The following is a 16,953-nucleotide window of genomic DNA, read 5'->3' as shown; positions in this document are numbered from 1 at the left end:
TGCTAAATTGCTATAGAATAAGAGTTTAGTCACAAACAAAATTAGAAGCTTTGGAATGTTTTTAGAAAACACTGATTGCCTGAAATGAAAACATGAAAATTTAATCTAAAAAAAAAAGTCATTTCCTGGACTATTTTGAGGGAATTGTGTTTGGGGCAGGGAAAATAATAGTTCCATGTTGCTTACTTTTACCAAAATCACATTTTAAACAAATTCCACAGTCAAGTGGTTACATTAAAATAAAATAAAAAATATAAGGGAAAAAAAAAAAAAAAAAAACATATAACTTCTTTACGAGAATTTGAACAAATCATCTTCCATTGAATTTCAATAAGTATGTTAAAAATTAGAGCCTCCATAGCTTAGTCGGTAGAGAAGCCATTTAGCCAGAAAGACTTGGGTTTGATTCCCATTCATGACATGAGGAACCTTTATCTGATCTCTTTTAACTAAAGGTGAGTTAGCCAGTCTCATACATAGATAGAGGATTCTTTCACCCAGAAACTCAGGTTTTTTGTCCCTTATAACAAAATTTCCATATCAGGAAATTTCCATAACTGGCCCCATGAACACACACACACACACACACACACACACACATCTACAGACATAAGACACTCCTGGAATAAGAATTAACCAACCCATTCCATAAAATTTCAGTTTTGAATGCCTGCAAGGTGAAATGTGGGCCTACGTGCATGAGCATAAATCAACAATAACAATGTTAAAATTATAAAAATAGTTCTTTGATATGCTAGTACATAGGTGACAGGATGACTGTACAAATGCACTGAAATTTTACTATGCATTTTCACAAAAGCTATAAATGTTAACATCATTTATATAATTATTAGTTCAAATTAGGTTATGAAATCTGTATTAAAAAAAAAAAAGGATTCATAGGGGAAAGAAGCTTAAAAAATATTCTTAAAAAATATAAAATTTGAAGTCTTTCATGGAATAATGACATTCTTTTACTGTTTTACAGGCAGAACGACTGGATATTGAGGAAAAGTACTCCAACTTACAAGAAGAGGCAGCAGGAAAGACAAAAAAACTTAAAAAAGTATGGACCATGTTGATGAGTGCCAAAGCTGAGCTAAGTGATTTACAGCAAGAGCACCAAAGAGAAATGGAAGGATTATTAGAAAATATACGTCAGCTAAGTCGTGAACTACGTCTTAATCAACTCATTATTGATTCATTTATACCTCCTGAATATCAGGTAAAAAAAAAGTCATTAATATAAGATATGTAAATAAGTAACTTACCAGCAATTAGTCTTATCCCTATTTTGTTTGTCATTTTTTCCCAAAAAGCGAGTGTCATGTACCATTGCATTCTTTCTGCAATTACTCATTAGTCATATTATTAGTATTATGTTGTGCCCACACACAACAGATTAGTTGATCAACCTGTGGTATATTTAGTACCCTGTATAGGTAAATTGATTGGGTACAATTTGATTTGAAGACCTGCTACAAATCGAATTGTATTTGTTGTATTTCTTGGAAAACAGATGAGAGGATGAAAGACTGTTCCACAGTACAGCAGTAGCAGGGGAAGAACGAGGATGAAAAGTAACTTGTTTTGTTAGTTTGGAGTTGAACTGCGAAGGGAAGTTAGTTGGCAGCTACACATTTCAACAGTAGTTTTTTTAGTAGAGAGTGGGAGAATTATTGATGCTTATTCATGTGAACATTTACTTGGGAAATATTTATATTGCAGAAACCAACCATCTGTGTGGGAGAGTAGGCAGAATGAGTTGGTAAGACATGAGTCATTGATTAATCTGATTTCTGTCTTCTGTATTGAGTCAAGTATTTTGAGGGAGCTTTTTGTGGCACCAACTCATATGGAGAGCAGTATATTCAATATTTGGGCAGATTTGTGGTTTGTATAAGGTAAACAGCTGTTTACAGACAGATGAAGTAGTGCCTTGAGTGAAAGAGAAATCCTAGTTTCTTGTAAGCTGAGGAGGCAATGGTAGTGATGTATTTATGCCAGGAGAGACTTAATATTTAAAGTGTTAGTATCATTAGGCTTGCCAGACGTCCCGTATTGCACTTATAGGGACAGCATAATGTCCCGTATTTTAATGAAAAGATAAAATTATAAATATTATGTTAAGCAATTGTAATTTTCAATATTCTTTTCGAATAATCCAACTTAAACTGATTTGTGTTCGCTCGGTTAGCCTAATGGCTATGCGCTTCACAACCATATGCCTGGTAAAGGAGTGTCCTGGGTTCGATTCCTGTCGCCGACATGAGGAGCTCAAGGATCTTTCTCAGACATAGCCAAGTTAGCCAGTCTTGGGAGTGGACAGCAGGGTTTTTCTCCCCAGTCTGGGGTTTTCCTTCAGCAAGCAGGCAAACTGGTCCTGTGAACACATGCGGCTACAGCCATAGAATATATATCGGGAAGTTTAGGGCTAATCACCTTATCCTCGGGACAGGTACGACTTATAAGGTCTTAAGATAGCTCTGTAACAGGCCAGTAGGCCTAACACGTAGAAGGGAGGAGAAGAAGAAGAAATTGATTTGTAAACCATAAAAACTGACAATTCGAGGAAATTAATTGTGTTTACAGTTTACGACAGTGGCACGGTGGCAACAGTCCCTTTCATTGGTTGCTTTTTATTTAGTATAAGCAATTTATTTATAATTCTGTACAGTTATATTGCATGTGCTTATTTTTAAACAGTTCTTATTTGGACATTGTGTGGTGCGGTATTGGTACAGTACGTGGATGTTATTTCAATAATTATTAAAAAATAATATCTTGCCTTTTTCGAATGTGCGATATTTTACCAAATATCGCACATTCGAAAGGTAAATTAAATTTTGTTTCTTTCTTTAAGCCTTTAACAATACCAAAACAAAAATGTGTTTTTAACGATGATTATTTGAAAGAATGGAATTTTATTGCAGAAAGAAAATGTTACGACGAAAGAAAATGTAACGAAGTTGAATGCAAAATCTGTAGGCGAACGTTTAGTATTGCACATGGGGGACGATCGGATATTACACCATACATTAACACTCAGAAACACAAATTGAGCATTTCGAGTTCCAGTTATTAGGTTACAAAAGTATTGATGCTTATTTTGCAAAACCAAATGCCAGATTTATTTTTTATTTTGTAAAACCAACTCACCAAAATTGTCCCATATTCGAAAAACCAAATACGGGACATGGGTGACTAATGTCCCATATTTGGTTTACCAAAATCTGGAAACAATAGGAGCCTTGTTTAACCAGGTGACGTCTTAGCAGGCATGTACCACTTTACCCCAGTCCTGAAGATACTTTCAGGCACAAACTTTGTTTGCATACACTTGGATAAAGGATTAAACTAAATTTATTGTAGTCTGACCAAGTGAAAAATAAACTTTCAACATCTTTCTCTAAATCCAGAGTAATTTAATAAAAAGGTGGCACACCGCTTGGCAGCTCCTATAGGAGGAGATGACTTTGCTAATGCTTCTGCTTTGGTATCTCCACTTGGGCGTGGCTCCCACTGAAGAGACCTCAATAAAGGTCGAAACTAGTCTGGGTAGTGGCCCTTCACTTAATGCATAACATTATACATATCCGCAAGGAGATGTGTTTTGCATTATGGGAGATACTGAGATAGGATGTTGGTAGCTTGCTCCACCTTTGCAAGGAGTTGCCCGCTGTTGTACCACTTTACCCCAGCCCTGAAGATACTTTCAGGCACAAACTTTGTTTGCACACATTTGGATAAAGGATTAAACTAAATTTATTATTGTACCATCATTTTATATTTTGGTTTAAGCCAATAAGAATACAATTTGGTAGGCTAATTGCCAGCGCATCCTTGTTTGTTCAGTATCCTGTTAGATACCTAACAGGGTACTGAACAAATGAGAAGGTCAGAAGCCCTGGTCGGTTCTTCACATTCCTTTAAAGACTATGTGGAGGTCTCCTCTCTGTTATACAGCTTTGACCCTTAAGCATCCCATTGATTATTTTAAGAAACAAAAATCAATAAAGCTCTTAATAGTTGCTGAAAACAATTGCCTTTCATTGCCAATTGCCAATTGCATTGTACTGCTCAGAGCAGTACAATGCAATCCAAGTGAAAGGATCAGCATCTTCTTCATTAAAAGCACACAGTTAAATATAGCTAATATAATAATTCTAAACAAAATGCTGTTAATGAATTGAGATTACTTGCAAGAACTAGACTGTAATTGGACTTTATACTTGCACATTTGGTCAGTTACTAATGGCTAAATCTTGAAACAACCATATTTCTCCATTCTTCCAGAATCAGATCCATATTGATATAAACTGTTTATTTAAAGTTACTCAAAGAATTAACTCAAAATTTTCACATTCTTCCTGGGACATCTTGCATATTTTTCAATAATTTAATGTGCTATTGATTTTTGTTTTTCAATTTAATTTCATGCTCATATATTAGAGCAGATATGTGAAAGTATTTTGATATATAGAGGTGAAGGATGGTTATCATACAACATCTTATATCTCTTGGATTCAGAATGAAATTATTACAGATGCATCAGCTACTATGATGGTAGAAAGATAGGTGGGAAGACTTTACATTGGTGTGGTCACATCTCAAGAATACTGGATATGAGATGGCCAAAAAAAGTATTTGATTTGTCTCCTCCAGGTAGTAGAAAATGTGGGAAATTTCAAATAACTGAAAAGGAGAAAGAGTACACAACCCACGAGGGAAAGGAATTTGAATGACAACCTATTGATAGACTGGAAAGCTTGACACTAGGCAAAAAAAAAGGCAACTGCTGACAGAGAAGTTTGTAAAAGTAAATGTGCAGGTGAAGATATATAGCCATCCTGTTCAACAGAATGAAGCTAAGATATAATACTACTCCTCTTATTCTGCTCTGATTCTTGCTGCACCCAATAATTTATTTCTTGTGATGTTCTGTTTCGGTTATTCTTCAAGCAGTTGTTGTTGAGAATGAATATTATAATACAAACATTAAAAGTGTCATTCATTATAATAAGTAATTTTGTTATTGAACCCATCCTATTCTTAGTGACTTTTAATTTGGATGGACAAATTTCAGATTAGGGTAAAATAATGCTCTTCAGTTGAATTGATCGCCATCAGTTTTATCTTTTGTGTATATTTTTGGGATTTAAAGAATGTCATACCAAGTTAAATTATATTTTTCACTTATTTTAAGTTCATTAGTTTCAAGCATTCTAAAGTAAACCTTTGTTTCATTTATTTATTATTATTTTTTTTAACATAGGAAATATTAGAAAACTCTGTTCACTGGAATGAAGACATTGGAGAATGGCAACTAAAGTGTGTAGCATATACGGGAAATAACATGAGGAAACAGACCACTTCTTCAGACCGGGATCGTAATAAAGAGGTCAGTATACTAACAGCTTATGTGTCTCACAAAATTATATATACAGGTATCCCTTGCTTAACGCAGGATTTGATTAATGCGCCGAAATTAATTGCGGCAATCCCTTGATATACGTGGCAAGAGTTTTGATTAACACGCCTTTAACCCTGCGGAGCTCGCAGCTGATCTGACAGATACATGCAAAATGTTTAATATAAATATTCTCACACAATTCAGTGTATAGCTTGGAGGTCATGAGTAGTTGTGCATTCATATGTTATGAGTGATATTCTGCACTGTTTTTTGCTGTCAGTTTGGTTTAACACATGTTATGTAAAGGTTTGCAATATTTGACAATAAATTGTATCTGAGAGATACTGCGACCTCCGATGTCAGTATAGTATGGTTTAGTTGTTGTTTTTTTATTCGTTGTTCAATAATTTCTAGATTGTAACTGAAAATAAATAAGCCATCATGTATTACTGAAATAGAGAGCCAAAGACTTATTTATCATACATGTCCTGTAGGAGATGTGCTTTACATTATGGAAAATACTAAGGATACTAAGGAAAGTGATGTGGAGCTTATTCCACCTTTACTACGAGTTGCCCATAAGGTTGCTTATGCTTGCATCTGCTGAAACTTTCAGTTTCTATATATTCGGCACGAAACTCTTGTAGTTTCTATTTCGGCTATGAAATAATGTTGGATTCAATATCCACTTAATTTGTACCATCATATATTATATTATATTTGCAGTGTTTTTTCTTTATGTTTTATTGCTTGTTTGCCGAGGTCTGGAGAGTCATTTTGCTTGTTATCATAGAATTTATGCCAATAAGAAAAAAACTAAAACTGTTCAAATGACTCTTCATAACTTCTTTTGATAAAAAAAAAATGCAGTAAATAATGTTGGTACAAGTATTTATTAAACATTTACTTTGCATTCATTTTTTATCTTTCCTAAAAAAGTACCATATAAAATGAATTATTAATACAGTAATCGATCATAGAGGAATTGTAATTTTTACCATTGATTATTAGATTTGATTAACGCTATTTTGATATACGCGATAACATTGAGGGATTAATTAACCATTAATCGAGGGATACCTGTATTCTCTCTCTATATATAAGCCTTTTTACTAAACAGCAGAAATAACTATGTATATATCGTACACTGTTACCATAGGAGAAAAATGTTATGCACCATAAAATTTTTGACATTCCTCTTAAATACCTGCAGATTATAGTGGTCGAGAAACGCTGATACGAAAAGTCCGTTCTTCAGGATAGAGGCAGTAGGAATAATTGAAGAGAAGTAATAGTAGTATAAAAGTTTGAAGCTAGATTTACCATTGGTAACGAGTGGTTGCTGCTTGAATTCTGCCATTCTTCTCAAAAGAATGGCAGAATTCAAGGCAACCACTCATTACCAATAGTAAATCTAGTTTCAGACTTCAGAAATGGACTTGCTTATACATATGAAAATTTTCAGAAAGGCAGAACAGCACAACAGCATGCTTAGATGAACTGTCCATGGAAGTTTTGTCTGTCATGATTGGGATCATTAATTTTTTTCACTCTGCTTCTAAATAGTGTACAATTTTGAAGACATCTCCCTAAACATGGAAGTAATATGATGACATATTACTTCCATTGATGAGAGATGATCTGGGACTTGCTTGTATATATAGAAGGCAATTGCTGAAAAGTACTATCTCCAACAAAAGAGCAAAACTTCACCTTTTGTGACACTGAGTCAGCTATAGATATTATGTTTAACACATTCGTGTCGGGTCAGGATCACAGATTGTACTTGACCTTGTAGTGAAACATGACATTTTCTCATTCTTCCTGATTGTATATCAGTAGACATGTTACAAATCATGATGGGTTCTTCATTTGAAACCAAAGCTGCATCGGGGGGGGGGGGGTATTTGTTTCAAGATATATTAGAAAGGAGAATCCTATGTTTGGTTGATATATTTAAATTATTAAAAAGGCGTAAATGTGCAAATGGTTTTGCCTGTTATATGTATTTATTTATATTTTGCTGTTTTTTTGTTAACAATCGTTACTGAATAAAACAATTTTCTTTTATTCAGTAATGATTATAATGAGCAGTGTACACTTTGCATAGTAATATACTGTATATGTATATAAATAATTTCTGTTTTGATGCAAACATGTTATTTAAAAACTCACAATTATTATATTATTTTGTAAGTTGTTAATGATGTCACGTCTATGCTAATATTTTGTTGAGATCACTATATGCATCCTTTTTCTTATAAAACATAGAAAAATGTTATTTATTTTTCTACATAAAACATTTTAATCCCAGGAATAAATAGATTTTTTGCTCACTATGACTATTCGTTTGGGAGAGGGAAAGGAAAATGTCATATATAGTGAAAAACAAGTAACATTATTAACTATAGAATCCCACATGTATCACAGTAAAAATGTAATTTATTATACACATATTTCATCCTTACATATAAGATATCAGTGTGAACAGCAATAAGGAATTTCAATAAAGAAACAATAGAGCACATGCATTAAATTGGAATTCCTCTCTCTGTGTGTGTGTACAATTACGTGTTCAGAGGTTAAAATTATTGGTCTGAAAAAAACTTGAGATTGCAAATTTATTTAATAGAGTAGAGGATGACAATTTCCCGCACTTAAGAATAGTAAGGTAGTCATTACAATTGCGGTTATGTCAATGAAGTAGGGCTTCAGTGCTTTCTTTGTAAAAACATTCATGTTATATATGGATCTAGGTAACAACCCTGGTGTTTTTCAATCCCGTGAAAGAAAGTAGTCCTGATGTTCAGAGATACATTTATTGACAAATCTTCCTGCTTGTCTATAGTAAGACAAGTTGCATGAATATGGTACTTTATATTATTATTATTATGCAGTATCTCCATGGGGTCTGGAGACACAGCATAGAACACACATACACACTAACTTTTATACACATGAAACCTATCATACCTCTCCTTAAACTCATTCACCACTCTCCATGCAAATAATCTAGACCACATGCACCTGTTAATAATTGGTGGATTTTTATATTGAGGAGATTATTCATAAATATTATCATAATATTATTAATCCTACCATAGAGATGATCTCTGTTTCTAACAATTATTTTTTTTATTCCGAGTGTACCTATATGTTATTATATGCACAAGGGTTCACTCCATTTGGTGCAATGATCTTAACTCTTTATTTCAGAATCCAAATAATCACTGACTCAAGACCAAAATACAAAATAAACACATTTAATAAAACAAAAACAATATATATATATATATATATATATACACACACACTTCAAACAATATTACATAACTAACTACAAATTAATTGGATCCAAGGCCTTTTAAAAATAAACTTATACTTAAGACTAGACTAAACACTTTGTTTGCATAATCACAAAAATGTTCATAGCCAGTTTCTTTCTCTGTCAAGGCCCTTTTCCGAAGATATATGATTCTATTCTACTCTACAGGATCCTTTCTCATCACTTATGTAACACACATTAATTCTTCCTGACTTAATTCTGTCTCTTTTCTTCAGTAGAAATAATAGTCAGATCTGGCATCCTTAATACAGATGAAACTTCCTAATCAGAGTTTTCTTGAACATTCCTTTAGAACGTAAATAGCAAATTCTTCTTTTATTCACTAAATGCTTATTGACAGTCTTAACTCTTCCAATAAAAAAAAAAACTTACAGTTCTACAATTCCCTTTTCGGAATCTACTATTAATCTTTCAATTAGTGTTTCCTCCAATATTCCGTTTAAAATGCATATAGCAATATTTTCCTTTTATTTATCCACATACTTATTCCACATTAAAACTTCATAGTTCCATGATTCCTTTTTCGGAATATACTATTAATTTTCTTCCGACTGTCACTTAAAAAAACTTAAGTTCCTCCCAAACCTAAATGTCTGCCAGCCTGTGTTCTAAATTCCTTCCGAACGCTCCCTTGTTTACAGGCGTTACTCAGATACCGAACGCTTTCTTGTCAGCTGTCAATCACTCATCAAACTTCTTCGCGAGCATGCGCACTCCGTGGCAAGCGAGAAACTAAGTACTGTATAATGGCTGACACGTCTCCGTTAGCGACAAGAGAATGTCCTCATAAAACACAAAATTTAATATTTTCAATTATAATAAAATTCCTGTAAGTAATACAAATATCAAATTACTTATCACTTTTAACAAAACAATTTCCATAACAGGCACATCGCAAGTGCCGACAATGTGTGTTATGAAAACAAAACTAATAAACATACTAACATAAACAATACGTAAAAATATTCAGAATTTTAATTATGATTATTTTTACACACCCTTACTAACTACACTCTCACACCATTTCCACAAATGAACTCTAGTTCTCTGAATATTTGTCATATAGTTACAATCAAGCATGTATTATAGCCACCCTGGTATAAATGAGTGCATATGTACAGAAATGATTATGCAATGCTGAATGTGATTTCACTGGTTTCAGACTTGAATGGGCTGGTAATGGCATTACACCAGGGTATTTCAGAACCCCCATTTCTGAAAGGAATGGGGTTCTCTACCAAATTACACAGCTGTTTTTTCTGCGACAAGTGTGGCACTTGGGCATTTGTCAGAACCAACATATCATGCCAGAGAATGCAAATCCTTGAATCCCACTGTTTAATCTGTTTTGGCTCAAATTTCTCTACCAGATCATTCTGCCCTTTTCATATGTTCCTCTATCGCTCTCTGTAAACCACTCTGACCTCTTCAACTTTCTCTCTCTGGTTCGATTTTTGACTTCACTATTGGGGTATTTAGACTGCAATTTAGTGGAGCCAATATGAGTCACTGACATTGAGGACTTCAATGTCCATGACTCATATTGGCTCCCTTTCTCCCGTTTCACCAATCAAGCAGGTAGGGATGTTGAGGTGTTTGCTACCAACAATGACCTATTTCAGATCATCAATCTTCCTACCAGACAAACCCCTCCAATTCACCAACACACACACACCTGACCTCTTCCTAACAAGCTCCCCTTCTGGGTATACTGTGGTTGTCGGTCCTCCTCTTGGAAATTCACACCACAAACTCATATATGTCACTTTTGTCACAGAACAACCTTCACCCACCAGTTAACACTCTTATGTCCTTTGGGAGCAACTGGGAGGACCTCCGTGACTTCTATTCTTCCTCTCCTTCCCATGGTTTGACTACTGCTTCAGTTCTTCTGATCCGAACATCTACTCAGACCGAATAACAGAAATCATCCTCACAGGAATGAAAGCATTCATCCCTTATTCCACTCCCAATTCTCAGCCACCATCCAAGCTTTGGTTCTCACTGCTGTAAAAGAAAACCTCTGCTTACCATAAGTGGATCAAGACCAAAACTCCAGCTGCCCTCTGCCTATACTGCAGCTTGCAACATTTGCAAAAGAATCATCACCAAGTCAGACTTTGAAAGGGCCAAATGATTCAAACTAGTCTCCTACTCAAATGGCAGTCACTCCTTCTGGTCTCTTGCCATGACAATTGGGCACAAATTCTGCCCACCCAGGTTTCCACCACTCTCGCATCCCTATGATACTGTAGTTACCTCACCAGAAGACAAGGCCAACTTACTGGCTTCACTCTCTTCTTCCAATTTCTTCTTTGATGACCTGGCCAAAATTCCCTCCACTCCACAAAGAATGGCTCCTTTCATGTTTCCCATAGTCTTCCGACAACAAAAAAAAAAGAAATATGAAGAATCCTTAATAACCTGAACACAAACAAGGCATCTAGTCCTGATGGTATCTTACCTATTTTATTAAAATATTGTGTCCCAGAACTAACACTGATCCTGTATCATCTCTTCAATCTATCCTATTCAACTGACATGTACCCTACAATATGGAAACAGGTCCACATCCAACCCATCCCAAGGAGATGTGCTAAAAGTCAACCAACAAACTACCATCTAATTGCTCTCACTTGAGAAAACACAGTTTTCTCAAAAATTATGGAGGTTATATATATCAGCCCCACACATTAAAGTTTACAACACTTATATTGCATTACCAGCAAAGTTTGGTTGATTGGTAGAACCTCTGCTACTAATGGCTCACGCAAAAAAGTTAAGCAAGTTTCAGCGCGGTTAGTAGTTGGTAGGGGTTCATTTGTTCGATGCTGTTGGCACACTCTCCCTCGATGAGTCTTTGGACTCCCTGCAGGTGTCACATAATAATAATAATAATCATTATTGTGTGTGGGAAAGTGAAAGTAGGAATGGATGTAGTTCCTAAACTGTTAGAGTGGAAGGTAGTGTGAGGTATGCTGTTTCAAGGAACAGAAGTAGATGAAATGAAAGAGGTTTGAAGCTGGGCAGTAAATGTAGGAAAGAAAGTAGTCAGTTCAACAGAACTAGTGTGCATAAAAAACACCTATAGAACAGGTAGAAGCAGAGAATATATGCAAGTGGCTGGAGTCTGAGAGAGAGAGAGAGAGAGGTATTGTCATGTCAACTAACTAAATTGTCTCCTCTTCTGTATCAAGCATTTTAAAGAAAATTCCTAGTGCACCACTTTTTACACAGCTTTTAATCTTTTCATCCCAACATGCATAACTTTAGATTATGATAAATTTTTCCTGATGATGGCTATAATATATTCAGGGTCTCTGAAGTACTTTTACTGACTTTAAAATAAGTTGATAAAAAGTTTTTGGCCTTCTACATCTCATTTCGAAAAGTGAGGAACACAATAAACAACCAAACAGTTAAACTGCATTTTCATGAAAATCACTGCACACTATAGTATACTATAGCAAGAGAATTAGCCCCATGTAAGAGGAGGAGGCATCTCCTCTCTGTTCTTTTAATTGCATATTGCACCCACTTTCTAGAATTTAGATCCTAGAAAATGAGTGTAGCATGGGTATATTTTTAGTTAATTGTATGCATAGTATATATTATTATATGTAATTAATGTTTTTGCGTCTGGGAAACATGCCTGCTTGGCCCCCACCTTGTCATGGCACTGGCACACGCCATAATGATGACTCAGCAGACTGTAGTAGTAAACAGTGTTGCTGATAGCAATAAAGCATACTGCTAGTCCATGCACTTTTAGGTAGTATCTTGCATAAAGCTTTTTTTTTTTTTTTTTTTTTTTATTTAGTTATATTTCTTTATAAAGTAAAATCAATGTTAAAAAGTAATATTTTTATTATTTGCTACTGTTTTGCAGAAATGTTTATGTAAAAATACTCTAGAGAACTTTGTGGATTTTTATAAAATTGACATAAGGTTTGGTTGAAAGATACCATTTAATTACATATCAAATATTCATGCTAAATATAATGGTGAGAATGAATGGTTACTATTAGATTTTCTTCTCATCCAACATGTTTGTGTATTCCAGTAGGATTGATATTTTGAAGGAAAAGTTCAACTTTATTTTAACAAAGACTGATAAAATATTCATATTTCTTAAACAAAGCATTGATACTTACTAAGAAACCAAACTTATGAAAGTGTAAGTTATCATGTTAATTTTAATGTAAATTTTAATACTGCCACAAATTGTAGCAGTATTAAAATTTGTAATTACACGACAGTACCCAAAAGTGACATATTTTTGCCTTTTATTAGCATTTTTTTTTTTTAGAGTTATACTAAGCTGGTAGTTGTTTGAAACTATTTTTTTTATATGAATTCCACCAACCAAAGATTGTAAACATATTGTACCTCTAATATGCGTGAGCTGAGGATTTGATAATCTGGTTCCTCTGCTCTGGAAATTAAACACAGTACCTTTTTTTTCGAAGGGCACACTTCAGGCCTCTAATAAAAAGGGTAGTGGTCTCACACACACAGCCAACAAAATCATGTCTAGGCCTATAAACATTCATTAGCATCTGTATTTCAATGGATTCAGGCTTGTGGTTTGTTAGTTAGGAAGCAAATATGCAGATCACTTGTCTAAACAAGTCAGCATTTGGTTTCCTTCAGATGTCAGATAGAAATCCAGAATCCCTATTGTACATAATGTCAAAATAGTTGGAGTTCGAAGTTTAAATTTTATTTTAACGATAATATTTATGCTAACTAGTAATCCACATTACTTAACTATTCTCTGATTATTAATTAACTTAAGGAATTCACATTGTACACTAGAATTTAAACTTCAATATATATTTCAATATTTCGGCAACGTCACGTTGCCATCTTCAAAGGAACTTAAAATAAGCACACGTGCACGCAGGCACTACAGTAAATGAGGACAAAGCGAGGAAGCTATTGTTTCTCCTAAAAGTCCTGATGATGCCCCCCTAGTCGGCTATGTAGGTATTCTTGGCCATTGGGCTGAAGGTCTCCTGATGTATGTCTCCCAAATTTGGGGCAGTCTCATGCAACCAAATTTGTTGAGGTTTTAAGAGGCATGTTTCTTAGGGCTGAGGCTGATTCCATGAAAAGTCTTTCAAATTTGAACTTGCTACGGTGTATTATTGTGCTTTCTTCCACCGTACTCTGCAGCATGTATCTAGAGCATGGTCTGCAAGACCAGAGTGACTATACTGGTGAAAACAGATGTAGTCCTTGTTTTCTGAAATTCTGATATTCGCTGTCCTGCCTGTTTCACCAAAGTAGGACAGCTTACAGCTGCAAGGGACCTGGTATACACCAGGTAGGTCAAGGGGAAGTGGTTGGTCTTTAGTGGAGCAGATAAAGGATGCCAATTTTCTATGTGGTCTGTAACAAGAAATCAAGTCATGTTTTTCTAAGATTTTGGAAATTTTTTTCCGAGGTGCCTTGGACGTAGGGAATAGTGATGGATTTAGAGTAATCCTTGTTGTGAAGGGAGAGGGTTGTGGTTTACTGGTTTCAATATTTTTTGGATTTTTTTTTTTTTGGGGGGGGGGGGGCGGATAGCCATTGGCTGAGAAAGTATTGAGGATGTGATTTAGTTCAGTGGTTAGGGCATTGTCATTTGAACAGATTAGTTTAGCCCTGTTGTGTAGTGTGTTAATAACTCCATATTGTTGTGAGAGGGGGGGGGGGATTGTTGGTGAATGTATCTGCCTGTATGGGTGAGTTTTCTATAAACTGAGAAAACCAAGGTTCCATCAGGCTGGCGGGTGACTAGTGTGTCTAGGAAAGGGAGGCTGTTGTTTTCCTCTTTTTCCAGGGTGAACTTGATTCTGGGTTGTTGGTTGTTTGTGTTAAGAAGTGGAGGAATCAGAGCCATGTGGCCAAATAGCGAACACATCATCAATGTAGCGAAGCCATATGGTTGGTTTTTTGTGGGGCAGAGTTTAAGGCTTTCTCTTCAAAAGTCTCCATAAAGAAGTTGGTCAAGGGTGGGGAGAGTGGTGAACCCATAGCTGTCCTCTCTATTTGTTTGTAGAATTTTCCCTGCCATACTAAATAGCCTGAGTTCATTGTAAACTGAAATAAGGCTGAGTTATTGGGAGGAAATTTAGCTTGGATTAGCTCTAGTTCCTTGAGTGGGACATTTGTGAATAAGGAGGAGACATCCAAACTGACCATTATGTCAGTATGTTGGAGTGTAAGGTTTTCTATGCTGGCTTTGAAGTGGGCTGAGTTTTTTATGTGATGGTGTGTTGCCAGTATAGTGTGTGAGCACTTCGGCCAAATGTTTAGCTAATTTGTATGTGGGGGAATCAATGCCATCCACTATGGGATGTAATGGCACATTTTCTTTATGTATTTTTTGGGAGTCCATATATATATGGGGGGGGGGGGGGGTATAGAGTTAAACGGTTTCAATTTGTTAGTAACTTCTACAGGCCAAGAAGTGACATTCTTAAGGAGCCTATGGAGTTTTCTGATTTGTGGGTTGGTGGGATTACAGACCATATAGAAAATTGGCATCCCTTATCCACTCCACTAAAGACTAATCACTTCCCCTAGACCTACCTGGTGTATACCAGGTCCCTTGCAGCTGTAAGCTGTCCTACTTTGGTCAAACAGGCAGGACAGCGAATATGAGAATTTCAGAACACAAGGACTACATCTGTTTTCACGAGTATAGCCACTCTGGTCTTGCAGACCATGCTCTGGATACACGCCACAGAATACGGTGGAAGAAAGCCACAATAATACACTGTAGCAAGTTCAAATTTGAAAGACTTTTCATGGAATCAGCCTCAGCCCTAAGAAACGTGCCAAAATTAAACAAATTTGGTTGCATGAGACTGTCCCAAATTTGGGAGACGTACATCAGGAGACCTTCAGCCCAACGGCCAAGAATACCTACATAGCCCGCTATGCGGGCACCAACAGGACTTTTAGGAGAAACAATAGCTTCCTCGCTTTGTCCTCATTAGCTGTGTGTAGTGCCTGCATGCACGTGGGTTTATTTTAAGTTCCTTTGAAGATGGCAACGTGAAGTTGCCGAAATATTGAAATATATATTAAAGTTTAATTTAATTTATATTCTAGTGTACGATGTGAATTCCTTAAGTTAATTAATAATCATGTATAATCAACGTGTAAGGTTTTCTACAAGAATTAACTGTGCTATATTTCCTTTTTCTTTAGTATAATAAATTATATTGAATTTATCTTTATTTTGCAAAATAAAGGCATTTTAAATTTCTCTCTCTGGATAAAATTATTTCTTGCAGAACACAGAACTGGATTTATCCCATGTATATCTTGCATACACTCCTGAAGGTGCACAAATGGCACTTCGCCAGAAGTCAGGAAGGGGAAAGTCTGGTCGGTCACGTTCATCTGCTAGGCCAAAATCTTCTAGGAGGTAAATATTTACATTCTAATTGATTAAATTTGTTTTACCAAGAACATGTTTTTTTTTTTTTTTTTTTAGGAATCCTGAATATGAAAATCCTGCTGGAAACATTGGCATAATGAATGCTTTTTTTTTTGAAATGTAAATGGCATGGCATACTGTCACCTTTATTAACAGTGACGTGTTTATGCGGTATAGTTTTTCATTTGAAATGTTTCCAGCTAGCATTGAATATGTATCAGCACCTATTGTTTTACAATGAAAGCACTGATCATAACTATGGGTTAGGGAGCTTGGATGATGGAAGATTAAAACTTGTTTCAAGGAAAGATGCTGAAAAATTGTAGCTATACTTTTCCTGGAAAAGAAAGGCTGGAAGTTGTCAGATCAAGATATTGTAATCTAGTACCTGAATTTAGCTTTGACCAGCTCACTTATTAATAAACTGACCAACTCAGATCCCTTATTTTAAAAAAATTCTTCACCTTCATAGATAAGTCTCCTTCTCTTGTAAAGAATGCTGTGGATTTTCAAAACATGATCAGTAGACTTCATCTTGGCTGATCAGACCGAATTCCTGTTTGTAAACAGATTTATGGGAGCTCTGAGATTGGTTGTGTGTGCACACACACTTGCCTATATTAATTTCCAAATAAAACAAATAGATCAACTAATAGCAAACCCATTGCTCTTAGTATGGAACATAATTTAATGCATAAACTTAAATTTATGCTTATTTTAGTTTGATTTTGTTATGCTGTGGGGATGGACCAGGAT

The 16,953-nt window shown here is 35.3% G+C and overlaps 1 protein-coding gene across 3 annotated transcripts in view; it reads left to right on the top strand.

Annotated features, from left to right (window-relative positions):
• Klp64D (kinesin-like protein 64D) overlaps positions 1-16,953 on the top strand; it is a 261,208-nt gene that overhangs the window by 145,579 nt on the left and 98,676 nt on the right. For all 3 annotated transcript variants that reach the window (XM_090394321.1, XM_090394320.1, XM_090394322.1), the window contains exons 13-15: positions 989-1,225; positions 5,276-5,401; positions 16,052-16,185. In XM_090394321.1, coding sequence (XP_090250447.1) covers positions 989-1,225; positions 5,276-5,401; positions 16,052-16,185 — 497 coding nt within the window. The remainder of the gene's footprint in view (positions 1-988; positions 1,226-5,275; positions 5,402-16,051; positions 16,186-16,953) is intronic.

The sequence above is a fragment of the Typopeltis vanoorti genome, chromosome 6 (genome assembly GCF_054136105.1).
Source record: "Typopeltis vanoorti isolate ZY-2024b chromosome 6, IOZ_Tvanoo_1.0, whole genome shotgun sequence".
NCBI classification, from domain to species: Eukaryota; Metazoa; Arthropoda; class Arachnida; order Uropygi; family Thelyphonidae; genus Typopeltis; species Typopeltis vanoorti.
Note: the sequence above shows the minus strand (reverse complement) of the source record. Positions and strands in the feature narration are given on the sequence as shown.